The sequence below is a fragment of the Pongo pygmaeus genome, chromosome 19, assembly GCF_028885625.2.
Source record: "Pongo pygmaeus isolate AG05252 chromosome 19, NHGRI_mPonPyg2-v2.0_pri, whole genome shotgun sequence".
NCBI classification, from domain to species: Eukaryota; Metazoa; Chordata; class Mammalia; order Primates; family Hominidae; genus Pongo; species Pongo pygmaeus.
The window spans coordinates 33,621,116-33,633,964 of NC_072392.2; the positions used below are offsets into that span (position 1 = coordinate 33,621,116).

Consider the following 12,849-nt stretch of genomic DNA (forward strand, 5'->3'; position numbering starts at 1 on the left):
GCAGCACGGCATCCTAGCCTCAGGCCTCTCCGGACGGTGTTGGAGTGAGTCTCCCCAAAAGTAGTGTCGCCGTCATCTCGAGGACAGGTCGGCCTGCGTGCCCCTGGGGCTGATCTCTCACCCGAGGGTCGTTCTCGTCCAGAGCAGAACCCCGAAGCCTCAGGGGTGGCCTGGGGGTGTGTGTTTCAATGCCTCTAGTGTATGACTCTGTTTGTGTGTGTGTGTGTGTGTGTGTCTGTGTGTATGTCCCATTCTCTCTGCTCTGTCTCTCAGTCTCTGTGTCTTTCTTTCCCTCTCTCTGTTGGTTAGTGTGTTTGTGCCCCCGTGCGTGTGTGTCTTTGTCAGAAAGTGCCCTGTGCACCACAAAGCAATTTCTGGCATGTCGGCCTGTCTTTGCTGAGCCTCTTTCTGCGTCTCTGGCTGGGTCATGAGGCCGGTTGTCAATTGCTTTCGCCACCGCGAATCTGCTTTGGGTGTGTGAAGGCCTGGTCCATGTAAGGAGATGCATCGGTCCAGGAGCAATTGAAATCTCATCCCCATCATGAGCTGCCTCTTTTCTAACATCAAGATGACCTCACTGCAGTGAAGGACAAGAATTCCACAGGAGCTCTTTGTCCTGCAGGAGAGGAATGGACCCACGTCAGAGAAGATGGTTGTATCTTTTCACGGCTCTTCTCTGAGAAATGAAGCCACACCACGATACAGTCTGGAAGAGGAAGCAAGGAATGGGAGATGGCAACAATCCCTATCACTAGTACGCTGGCCTCTCAGGACAAGCCACCCTTTTGGAACCCCTCCCCTTATGCCCGTGGCGGTGGCATGGCGCTGTATCCTGCCGGGGCTCTGGCCTCTGCTCTATCCTCCCTCTTGCTCTGCCTCCCCTGTTTCTCAGGGGCCTGCATGCCTCTCGCTCTGGCCAAATGTCTTCAACAAAGATGACTTCCCAGTCCGTCAGGGACACACTTCCTGCAGATCAGTGTCATGTTTGTTTCTCTCTCCAAACAGGTTTCTGCTTCATTGGACGGGACTCATGACCCTGGATTTCTTGACTTCCATATGTGTCTCAGACAGGGAAGCTTCCTTGTTCTCCATGTTTCCCCTCATGGGTGGGTGGATTGCCTAGAATGAGCGCTAGGCGACCGTGACTGGCCTTGTCTTCTAAGAGAGCTGGTGTCGCATTTCCTCTGCACTTTCAGTCTTTCTTAAGGGACGTTCTCTCCTCTGCTCCTGGGTGGACTGACTCCCTTAATCTTGTGGCCGAATCGAATGTCAGGGAACCACAGGGACTGGGCTGGGGCTGGGGCAGGGGCTGGGTCTGTGTCTGGGGCTGGGGCTGGGGCTGGGGCTGGGGCTGGGGCTTGGTGCAGTGGAAGTGGCCTCAGGGATATCAGGGCGGAGGAGGGTTGGGGGTGGGGCGAATTTTGCAGAAACTTCTTTTTTTTTTAATAAACAGTATATTCCTTGTTCACAAAAATATATAAATTAAAACATGTAAATTAGATACATCAGAGAGTTTTTCATATTATAAAAATTCTCAGTACATTAACATATTTACCAAGTTTCAAAGATGTACATTTGAAACAAAAATATTATATAAGATTCATTTGATTCACCCTATAAATTATGGAGAAACTTTTCCTTTTTTCAAGAAAACTTAGGAAAAAGATTATAACTTGTGACAGTTCATTTTATTTTTCAAAGTACACTGCACTGGTAACCAAGAGAAGTAGATTTTTTTTCTTTTTCCCTTTTTTTTTTTCTATGAGAAAAAGTCTTACTCTGTCACACAGGCTGGAGTGCAATTGTGTGATCATGGTTCACTGCACTGCAGCCTCAAACTCCACGGCTCAATTGATCCTCCCACCTCAGCTTCCCAAGTAGATGGGGACTATAGCCGTTCGCCACTATGACCTGCAAATTTTTATATTTTCTAGAGATGGTATCCCACTATGTTGACCTGGCTGGTCTCAAACTCCTGGACGGAAACAATACTCCAACTCCGGATTACATGCATGAACCAACACACGCAGGTGAGAAGTAAGGATTTAAATATGCACACTCTCCCTGAATATAAACAATAACAAGGTATATTTATTAATAAACTTGGGTAGGTAAAATCTTACTAAATGCACACATTTAAGAATCACTCTGAGGAAGGGCCTAGTGACTACACAAGTGTGCAGAAACTTATCTGCTTCTCTGAAAGGCATTTGAAAACCTGCTTGGGAGAGCCACAGAACCCCCCACTCCCGGGCTCCCAGGTTTTCTTTGATTTTCCTTGGCATTGACGGATATGCCACATGTTCCCCCCTTCCACTAGCACATGCCTAGACACCAACGTTTGTTTCGCCGTCTCCCGATATGCCTTCGGTGACACACGTTCACACCATCTGCTCTAGGATCCGCCAGTGACACATGGGGTCACATGGTCTCCACCTCGGATTCGCCCGTGTTCCTCCCTGCACGTGTCCTGTAAAGCGCGGTCGGCTTTCAGGAGCCACAGGGTTTTAGAAGCGGGGCAGGCCACTGCAATTTCAAAGGAGGAGGGAGGCAGAGGGCTGATGGATCAGTGAAGTTTTCAGCTGACACTACGCCTTCAGACCTACTGGATCATTCTATTCTGCAGCGAGACCCTGCCTACCTCAACAGATGTGGTGAGCCCATCCTATCTCACTGGGAGGGGGCCAAAATCGGATCTGAACGGGAGTCCCCAGAACACAGCAGGCGTCCTGAAGCTCCCCTTCCCTCCGTGGAAGTCGGCTCAAGGAGAACCTGAGGGAGGGACTCCTGGGGGTTTGGCCCTGCGACAGGGCACCGGCGGCCCCTCTCCCACTGCGTCCCAAGCTGGACCCTGTATCCACACGCCGCCGCGGCTGCAGCAGGAGCCTCGCTGCAGCCGCGCAGCGGGGGCATTATTTAAAGGGGACGCAGCCTGACTGCCAGGAGCGGAGCGCGAGTCGGTCCAGCCAATGCGGATGCGCGAGGCGCGAGCGGCTTCTGCCGTCACAGTGCTTCCCACGGTTGTCTTAGAAACCGGTCCCTGAGGCTTGGCAGAGCAGGAGCCCTCCGTGGCAGTGCTTGGGTGGCGGGGCTCTGAGGCTCCGGCCTGACCTCTCCACGGGGTCGACGGGAACGTCTCCGGATGCCAGGAGTCGCAAAGGGCCGACCAGGATGAGGAAACCCCAGGCGGAGTCCGGGGGAAGCAGCACGGCATCCCAGCCTCAGGCCTGCCCGGACGCTGTTGGGGTGAGTCTCCCCAAAAGTCGTGCCGCCGTCATCTCGAGGACAGGTCGGCCTGCGTGCCCCTGGGCTCTTCTCTCACCCCAGGGTCGTTCTCGTCGAGAGCAGAACCCCGCAGCCTCAGGGGTTGCCTGGGGGGGTGTGTTTCCATGCCTCTGCTGTATGACTCTGTTTCTGTGTGTGTGTGTGTGCGTGTATGTGTGCGCGCGTGTGTGTCTGTCTCCCATTCTCTCTTCTCTCTCTGTCTCTCTGTCTCTGTGTCTTTCTTTCCCTCTCTCTGTCAGTTAGTGTGTGCGTGCTCCTCTGCGTGTGTGTCTTTGGCTGAATGTGCCCTGTGCAGCACAAGGCGATTTCTGGCATGTCGGCCTGTCTTTGCTGAGCCTCTTTCTGCGTCTCTGCCTGGGTCATGAGGCCGGCTGTCAATCGTTTTCGCCGCCGCGGATCCGCTTTGGGTGTGTGAAGGCCTGGCCCACGTGAGGAGATGTATCGGTCCCGGAGCAATTGAAATCTCATCCCCATCATGAGCTGCCTCTTTTCTAAGATCAAGATGACCACACGGCAACGAAGGAAAAGAGCCCCACAGGAGCTCTTTGTCCCGCAGTAGGGAAGCAGAACCACATCAGAGAAGATGGTTGTACCTTTTCACGGCTCTTCTCTGAGAAATGAAGCCACACCACCATACCGTGTAGAAGAAGCAGCCGGGAATGGGAGATGGCAACAATCCCTGTCACTGTCACTGGAACGCTGGCCTCTCTGGACAAGCCACCCTTTTGGAAGCCCTCCCCTTATGCCCGTGGTGGTGGCACGGCGCTGTATCCTGCCGGGGCTCTGGCCTCTGCTCTATCCTCCCTCTTGCTCTGCCTCACCTGTTTCTCAGGGGCCTGGATGCCTCTCGCTCTGGCCAAATGTCTTCAACAAAGATGACTTCCCAGTCCGTCAGGGACACACTTCCTGCAGATCCGTGTCATGATGGTATCTCTCTCCAAACGTCTTTCTGCTTCATTGGGCAGGTCTCATGACCCTGGATTTCTTGGCTTCCATACGTGTCTCAGACAGGGAAGCTTCCTTGTTCTCCATGTTTCCCCTCATGGGTGGGTGGATTGCCTAGAATGAGCGCTAGGCGACCGTGACTGGCCTTGTCTTCTAGGACAGGTGGTGTCGCATTTCCTCTGCACTTCCTGTCTCATTCCTGAGGGACATCCTCTCCTCTGCTCCTGGGTGGACTGACTCCCTTGATCTTGTGGCCCAAACGAATGTCAGGGAACCAGAGGGACTGGGCTGGGGCTGGGGCTGGGTCTGTGTCTGGGGCTAGGGCTGGGGCTGGGGCTGGGGCTGGGGCTGGGTGCAGGGGAAGTTGCGTCAGGGCTACCAGGGAGGAGGAGGGTTGGGGGCGGGGCGAATTCTGCAGAAGATTCTTTGCTCCTCTGATAGGCATTGGAAAACCTGGCTTGGGTCAGGCACAGGCCCCCCACCCACCGAGTCCCAGGTGTCCTTTGATTTCCCTTGGCATTGACCGAAAGGTCACTTGTTCCCCCCTTCCACTGGCACATGCCTGGACACCACCGTTTGTTTCGCCGTCTCCCGGTATGCCTCCGGTGACACACGTTCACACCATCTGCTGTGGGATACGCCAGTGCCACGCGTGGTCACATGGTCTCCACCTCGGATTCGCCCCTGTTCCTGCCTGCACGTGTCCTGTAAAGCGCGGTCGGCTTTCCGGAGCCCCAGGGCTTTTAGAAGCGGAGCAGGCCACTGCTCTTTCGAAGGAGGAGGGAGGCAGAGGGCTGATGGATCAGTGAAGTTTCAGCTGACGCTACGCCTTGAGACCTATGGGATCATTCTGCGCTGCAGCGAGGCCCTGCCTGCCTCACCAGATGTGGTGAGCCCATCCTATCTCACTGGGAGGGGGCCAAAATCGGATCTGAACGGGAGTCCCCAGAACACAGCAGGCGTCCTGAAGCTCCCCTTCCCTCCGTGGAAGTCGGCTCAAGGAGATCCTGAGGGCGGGACTCCTGGGGGTTTGGCCCTGAGACCGGGCACCGGCGACCCCATCTCCCACGGCGTCCCAAGCTGGACCCCGTATCCACACGCCGCCGCGGCTGCAGCAGGAGCCTCGCTGCAGCCGCGCAGCGGGGGCATTATTTAAAGGGGACTCAGCCTGACTGCCAGGAGCGGAGCGCGAGTCGGTCCAGCCAATGCGCATGCGCGAGGCGCGAGCGGCTTCTGCCGTCACAGTGCTTCCCACGGTTGTCTTAGAAACCCGTCCCTGAGGCTTGGCAGAGCAGGAGCCCTCCGTGGCAGTGCTTGGGTGGCGGGGCTCTGAGGCTCCGGTCTGACCTCTCCACGGGGTCGACGGGAACGTCTCCGGATGCCAGGAGTCGCAAAGGGCCGACCAGGATGAGGAAACCCCAGGCGGAGTCCGGGGGAAGCAGCACGGCATCCCAGCCTCAGGCCTGCCCGGACGCTGTTGGGGTGAGTCTCCCCAAAAGTCGTGCCGCCGTCATCTCGAGGACAGGTCGGCCTGCGTGCCCCTGGGCTCTTCTCTCACCCCAGGGTCGTTCTCGTCGAGAGCAGAACCCCGCAGCCTCAGGGGTTGCCTGGGGGGGTGTGTTTCCATGCCTCTGCTGTATGACTCTGTTTCTGTGTGTGTGTGTGTGCGTGTATGTGTGCGCGCGTGTGTGTGTGTCTCCCATCCTCTCTTCTCTCTCTGTCTCTCAGTCTCTGTGTCTTTCTTTCCCTCTCTCTGTCGGTTAGTGTGTGCGTGCCCCTCTGCGTGTGTGTCTTTGGCTGAATGTGCCCTGTGCAGCACAAGGCGATTTCTGGCATGTCGGCCTGTCTTTGCTGAGCCTCTTTCTGCGTCTCTGCCTGGGTCATGAGGCCGGCTGTCAATCGTTTTCGCCGCCGCGGATCCGCTTTGGGTGTGTGAAGGCCTGGCCCACGTGAGGAGATGCATCGGTCCCGGAGCAATTGAAATCTCATCCCCATCATGAGCTGCCTCTTTTCTAAGATCAACATGACCACACAGCAACCAAGGAAAAGAGCCCCACAGGAGCTCTTTGTCCCGCAGTAGGGAAGCAGGACCACATCAGAGAAGATGGTTGTACCTTTTCACGGCTCTTCTCTGAGAAATGAAGCCACACCACCATACCGTGTAGAAGAAGCAGCCGGGAATGGGAGATGGCAACAATCCCTGTCGCTGTCACTGGAACGCTGGCCTCTCTGGACAAGCCACCCTTTTGGAAGCCCTCCCCTTATGCCCGTGGTGGTGGCACGGCGCTGTATCCTGCCGGGGCTCTGGCCTCTGCTCTATCCTCCCTCTTGCTCTGCCTCACCTGTTTCTCAGGGGCCTGGATGCCTCTCGCTCTGGCCCAATGTCTTCAACAAAGATGACTTCCCAGTCCGTCAGGGACACACTTCCTGCAGATCCGTGTCATGATGGTATCTCTCTCCAAACGTCTTTCTGCTTCATTGGGCAGGTCTCATGACCCTGGATTTCTTGGCTTCCATACGTGTCTCAGACAGGGAAGCTTCCTTGTTCTCCATGTTTCCCCTCATGGGTGGGTGGATTGCCTAGAATGAGCGCTAGGCGACCGTGACTGGCCTTGTCTTCTAGGACAGGTGGTGTCGCATTTCCTCTGCACTTCCTGTCTCATTCTGGAGGGACATCCTCTCCTCTGCTCCTGGGTGGACTGACTCCCTTGATCTTGTGGCCCAAACGAATGTCAGGGAACCAGAGGGACTGGGCTGGGGCTGGGGCTGGGGCTGGGTCTGTGTCTGGGTCTGGGGCTGGGGCTGGGGCTGGGGCTGGGTGCAGGGGAAGTTGCGTCAGGGCTACCAGGGAGGAGGAGGGTTGGGGGCGGGGCGAATTCTGCAGAAGATTCTTTGCTCCTCTGATAGGCATTGGAAAACCTGGCTTGGGTCAGGCACAGGCCCCCCACCCACCGAGTCCCAGGTGTCCTTTGATTTCCCTTGGCATTGACCGAAAGGTCACTTGTTTCCCCCTTCCACTGGCACATGCCTGGACACCACCGTTTGTTTCGCCGTCTCCCGGTATGCCTCCGGTGACACACGTTCACACCATCTGCTGTGGGATACGCCAGTGCCACGCGTGGTCACATGGTCTCCACCTCGGATTCGCCCCTGTTCCTGCCTGCACGTGTCCTGTAAAGCGCGGTCGGCTTTCCGGAGCCCCAGGGCTTTTAGAAGCGGAGCAGGCCACTGCTCTTTCGAAGGAGGAGGGAGGCAGAGGGCTGATGGATCAGTGAAGTTTCAGCTGACGCTACGCCTTGAGACCTATGGGATCATTCTGCGCTGCAGCGAGGCCCTGCCTGCCTCACCAGATGTGGTGAGCCCATCCTATCTCACTGGGAGGGGGCCAAAATCGGATCTGAACGGGAGTCCCCAGAACACAGCAGGCGTCCTGAAGCTCCCCTTCCCTCCGTGGAAGTCGGCTCAAGGAGATCCTGAGGGTGGGACTCCTGGGGGTTTGGCCCTGAGACAGGGCACCGGCGGCCCCATCTCCCACGGCGTCCCAAGCTGGACCCCGTATCCACACGCCGCCGCGGCTGCAGCAGGAGCCTCGCTGCAGCCGCGCAGCGGGGGCATTATTTAAAGGGGACGCAGCCTGACTGCCAGGAGCGGAGCGCGAGTCGGTCCAGCCAATGCGCATGCGCGAGGCGCGAGCGGCTTCTGCCGTCACAGTGCTTCCCACGGTTGTCTTAGAAACCCGTCCCTGAGGCTTGGCAGAGCAGGAGTCCTCCGTGGCAGTGCTTGGGTGGCGGGGCTCTGAGGCTCCGGTCTGACCTCTCCACGGGGTCGACGGGAACGTCTCCGGATGCCAGGAGTCGCAAAGGGCCGACCAGGATGAGGAAACCCCAGGCGGAGTCCGGGGGAAGCAGCACGGCATCCCAGCCTCAGGCCTGCCCGGACGCTGTTGGGGTGAGTCTCCCCAAAAGTCGTGCCGCCGTCATCTCGAGGACAGGTCGGCCTGCGTGCCCCTGGGCTCTTCTCTCACCCCAGGGTCGTTCTCGTCGAGAGCAGAACCCCGCAGCCTCAGGGGTTGCCTGGGGGGGGTGTGTTTCCATGCCTCTGCTGTATGACTCTGTTTCTGTGTGTGTGTGTGTGCGTGTATGTGTGCGCGCGTGTGTGCGTGTCTCCCATCCTCTCTTCTCTCTCTGTCTCTCAGTCTCTGTGTCTTTCTTTCCCTCTCTCTGTCGGTTAGTGTGTGCGTGCCCCTCTGCGTGTGTGTCTTTGGCTGGATGTGCCCTGTGCAGCACAAGGCGATTTCTGGCATGTCGGCCTGTCTTTGCTGAGCCTCTTTCTGCGTCTCTGCCTGGGTCATGAGGCCGGCTGTCAATCGTTTTCGCCGCCGCGGATCCGCTTTGGGTGTGTGAAGGCCTGGCCCACGTGAGGAGATGCATCGGTCCCGGAGCAATTGAAATCTCATCCCCATCATGAGCTGCCTCTTTTCTAAGATCAACATGACCACACAGCAACCAAGGAAAAGAGCCCCACAGGAGCTCTTTGTCCCGCAGTAGGGAAGCAGGACCACATCAGAGAAGATGGTTGTACCTTTTCACGGCTCTTCTCTGAGAAATGAAGCCACACCACCATACCGTGTAGAAGAAGCAGCCGGGAATGGGAGATGGCAACAATCCCTGTCGCTGTCACTGGAACGCTGGCCTCTCTGGACAAGCCACCCTTTTGGAAGCCCTCCCCTTATGCCCGTGGTGGTGGCACGGCGCTGTATCCTGCCGGGGCTCTGGCCTCTGCTCTATCCTCCCTCTTGCTCTGCCTCACCTGTTTCTCAGGGGCCTGGATGCCTCTCGCTCTGGCCCAATGTCTTCAACAAAGATGACTTCCCAGTCCGTCAGGGACACACTTCCTGCAGATCCGTGTCATGATGGTATCTCTCTCCAAACGTCTTTCTGCTTCATTGGGCAGGTCTCATGACCCTGGATTTCTTGGCTTCCATACGTGTCTCAGACAGGGAAGCTTCCTTGTTCTCCATGTTTCCCCTCATGGGTGGGTGGACTGCCTAGAATGAGCGCTAGGCGACCGTGACTGGCCTTGTCTTCTAGGACAGGTGGTGTCGCATTTCCTCTGCACTTCCTGTCTCATTCTGGAGGGACATCCTCTCCTCTGCTCCTGGGTGGACTGACTCCCTTGATCTTGTGGCCCAAACGAATGTCAGGGAACCAGAGGGACTGGGCTGGGGCTGGGGCTGGGGCTGGGTCTGTGTCTGGGGCTGGGGCTGGGGCTGGGGCTGGGGCTGGGGCTGGGTGCAGGGGAAGTTGCGTCAGGGCTACCAGGGAGGAGGAGGGTTGGGGGCGGGGCGAATTCTGCAGAAGATTCTTTGCTCCTCTGATAGGCATTGGAAAACCTGGCTTGGGTCAGGCACAGGCCCCCCACCCACCGAGTCCCAGGTGTCCTTTGATTTCCCTTGGCATTGACCGAAAGGTCACTTGTTCCCCCCTTCCACTGGCACATGCCTGGACACCACCGTTTGTTTCGCCGTCTCCCGGTATGCCTCCGGTGACACACGTTCACACCATCTGCTGTGGGATACGCCAGTGCCACGCGTGGTCACATGGTCTCCACCTCGGATTCGCCCCTGTTCCTGCCTGCACGTGTCCTGTAAAGCGCGGTCGGCTTTCCGGAGCCCCAGGGCTTTTAGAAGCGGAGCAGGCCACTGCTCTTTCGAAGGAGGAGGGAGGCAGAGGGCTGATGGATCAGTGAAGTTTCAGCTGACGCTACGCCTTGAGACCTATGGGATCATTCTGCGCTGCAGCGAGGCCCTGCCTGCCTCACCAGATGTGGTGAGCCCAGCCTATCTCACTGGGAGGGGGCCAAAATCGGATCTGAACGGGAGTCCCCAGAACACAGCAGGCGTCCTGAAGCTCCCCTTCCCTCCGTGGAAGTCGGCTCAAGGAGATCCTGAGGGCGGGACTCCTGGGGGTTTGGCCCTGAGACAGGGCACCGGCGGCCCCATCTCCCACGGCGTCCCAAGCTGGACCCCGTATCCACACGCCGCCGCGGCTGCAGCAGGAGCCTCGCTGCAGCCGCGCAGCGGGGGCATTATTTAAAGGGGACGCAGCCTGACTGCCAGGAGCGGAGCGCGAGTCGGTCCAGCCAATGCGCATGCGCGAGGCGCGAGCGGCTTCTGCCGTCACAGTGCTTCCCACGGTTGTCTTAGAAACCCGTCCCTGAGGCTTGGCAGAGCAGGAGCCCTCCGTGGCAGTGCTTGGGTGGCGGGGCTCTGAGGCTCCGGTCTGACCTCTCCACGGGGTCGACGGGAACGTCTCCGGATGCCAGGAGTCGCAAAGGGCCGACCAGGATGAGGAAACCCCAGGCGGAGTCCGGGGGAAGCAGCACGGCATCCCAGCCTCAGGCCTGCCCGGACGCTGTTGGGGTGAGTCTCCCCAAAAGTCGTGCCGCCGTCATCTCGAGGACAGGTCGGCCTGCGTGCCCCTGGGCTCTTCTCTCACCCCAGGGTCGTTCTCGTCGAGAGCAGAACCCCGCAGCCTCAGGGGTTGCCTGGGGGGGGTGTGTTTCCATGCCTCTGCTGTATGACTCTGTTTCTGTGTGTGTGTGTGTGCGTGTATGTGTGCGCGCGTGTGTGCGTGTCTCCCATCCTCTCTTCTCTCTCTGTCTCTCAGTCTCTGTGTCTTTCTTTCCCTCTCTCTGTCGGTTAGTGTGTGCGTGCCCCTCTGCGTGTGTGTCTTTGGCTGAATGTGCCCTGTGCAGCACAAGGCGATTTCTGGCATGTCGGCCTGTCTTTGCTGAGCCTCTTTCTGCGTCTCTGCCTGGGTCATGAGGCCGGCTGTCAATCGTTTTCGCCGCCGCGGATCCGCTTTGGGTGTGTGAAGGCCTGGCCCACGTGAGGAGATGCATCGGTCCCGGAGCAATTGAAATCTCATCCCCATCATGAGCTGCCTCTTTTCTAAGATCAACATGACCACACAGCAACCAAGGAAAAGAGCCCCACAGGAGCTCTTTGTCCCGCAGTAGGGAAGCAGGACCACATCAGAGAAGATGGTTGTACCTTTTCACGGCTCTTCTCTGAGAAATGAAGCCACACCACCATACCGTGTAGAAGAAGCAGCCGGGAATGGGAGATGGCAACAATCCCTGTCGCTGTCACTGGAACGCTGGCCTCTCTGGACAAGCCACCCTTTTGGAAGCCCTCCCCTTATGCCCGTGGTGGTGGCACGGCGCTGTATCCTGCCGGGGCTCTGGCCTCTGCTCTATCCTCCCTCTTGCTCTGCCTCACCTGTTTCTCAGGGGCCTGGATGCCTCTCGCTCTGGCCCAATGTCTTCAACAAAGATGACTTCCCAGTCCGTCAGGGACACACTTCCTGCAGATCCGTGTCATGATGGTATCTCTCTCCAAACGTCTTTCTGCTTCATTGGGCAGGTCTCATGACCCTGGATTTCTTGGCTTCCATACGTGTCTCAGACAGGGAAGCTTCCTTGTTCTCCATGTTTCCCCTCATGGGTGGGTGGACTGCCTAGAATGAGCGCTAGGCGACCGTGACTGGCCTTGTCTTCTAGGACAGGTGGTGTCGCATTTCCTCTGCACTTCCTGTCTCATTCTGGAGGGACATCCTCTCCTCTGCTCCTGGGTGGACTGACTCCCTTGATCTTGTGGCCCAAACGAATGTCAGGGAACCAGAGGGACTGGGCTGGGGCTGGGGCTGGGGCTGGGTCTGTGTCTGGGGCTGGGGCTGGGGCTGGGGCTGGGGCTGGGGCTGGGTGCAGGGGAAGTTGCGTCAGGGCTACCAGGGAGGAGGAGGGTTGGGGGCGGGGCGAATTCTGCAGAAGATTCTTTGCTCCTCTGATAGGCATTGGAAAACCTGGCTTGGGTCAGGCACAGGCCCCCCACCCACCGAGTCCCAGGTGTCCTTTGATTTCCCTTGGCATTGACCGAAAGGTCACTTCTTCCCCCCTTCCACTGGCACATGCCTGGACACCACCGTTTGTTTCGCCGTCTCCCGGTATGCCTCCGGTGACACACGTTCACACCATCTGCTGTGGGATACGCCAGTGCCACGCGTGGTCACATGGTCTCCACCTCGGATTCGCCCCTGTTCCTGCCTGCACGTGTCCTGTAAAGCGCGGTCGGCTTTCCGGAGCCCCAGGGCTTTTAGAAGCGGAGCAGGCCACTGCTCTTTCGAAGGAGGAGGGAGGCAGAGGGCTGATGGATCAGTGAAGTTTCAGCTGACGCTACGCCTTGAGACCTATGGGATCATTCTGCGCTGCAGCGAGGCCCTGCCTGCCTCACCAGATGTGGTGAGCCCATCCTATCTCACTGGGAGGGGGCCAAAATCGGATCTGAACGGGAGTCCCCAGAACACAGCAGGCGTCCTGAAGCTCCCCTTCCCTCCGTGGAAGTCGGCTCAAGGAGATCCTGAGGGCGGGACTCCTGGGGGTTTGGCCCTGAGACAGGGCACCGGCGGCCCCATCTCCCACGGCGTCCCAAGCTGGACCCCGTATCCACACGCCGCCGCGGCTGCAGCAGGAGCCTCGCTGCAGCCGCGCAGCGGGGGCATTATTTAAAGGGGACGCAGCCTGACTGCCAGGAGCGGAGCGCGAGTCGGTCCAGCCAAT

The 12,849-nt window shown here is 58.1% G+C and overlaps 1 protein-coding gene across 2 annotated transcripts in view; it reads left to right on the forward strand.

Annotated features, from left to right (window-relative positions):
- Window positions 1–12,849, forward strand: part of LOC129017989 (protein FAM182B-like) — a 789,280-nt gene that overhangs the window by 437,538 nt on the left and 338,893 nt on the right. Inside the window, exon 1 of one of the 2 annotated variants that reach the window (XM_063656021.1) lies at window positions 3,075–3,246. The exons of the other annotated variant lie outside the window; for it this stretch is intronic. Within the exon in view, the coding sequence (XP_063512091.1) occupies window positions 3,172–3,246 (75 nt within the window). The 5' untranslated portion in view covers window positions 3,075–3,171. Of the gene's footprint in view, window positions 1–3,074; window positions 3,247–12,849 lie in introns of those variants that run through there. 2 annotated transcript variants of the gene reach the window in all.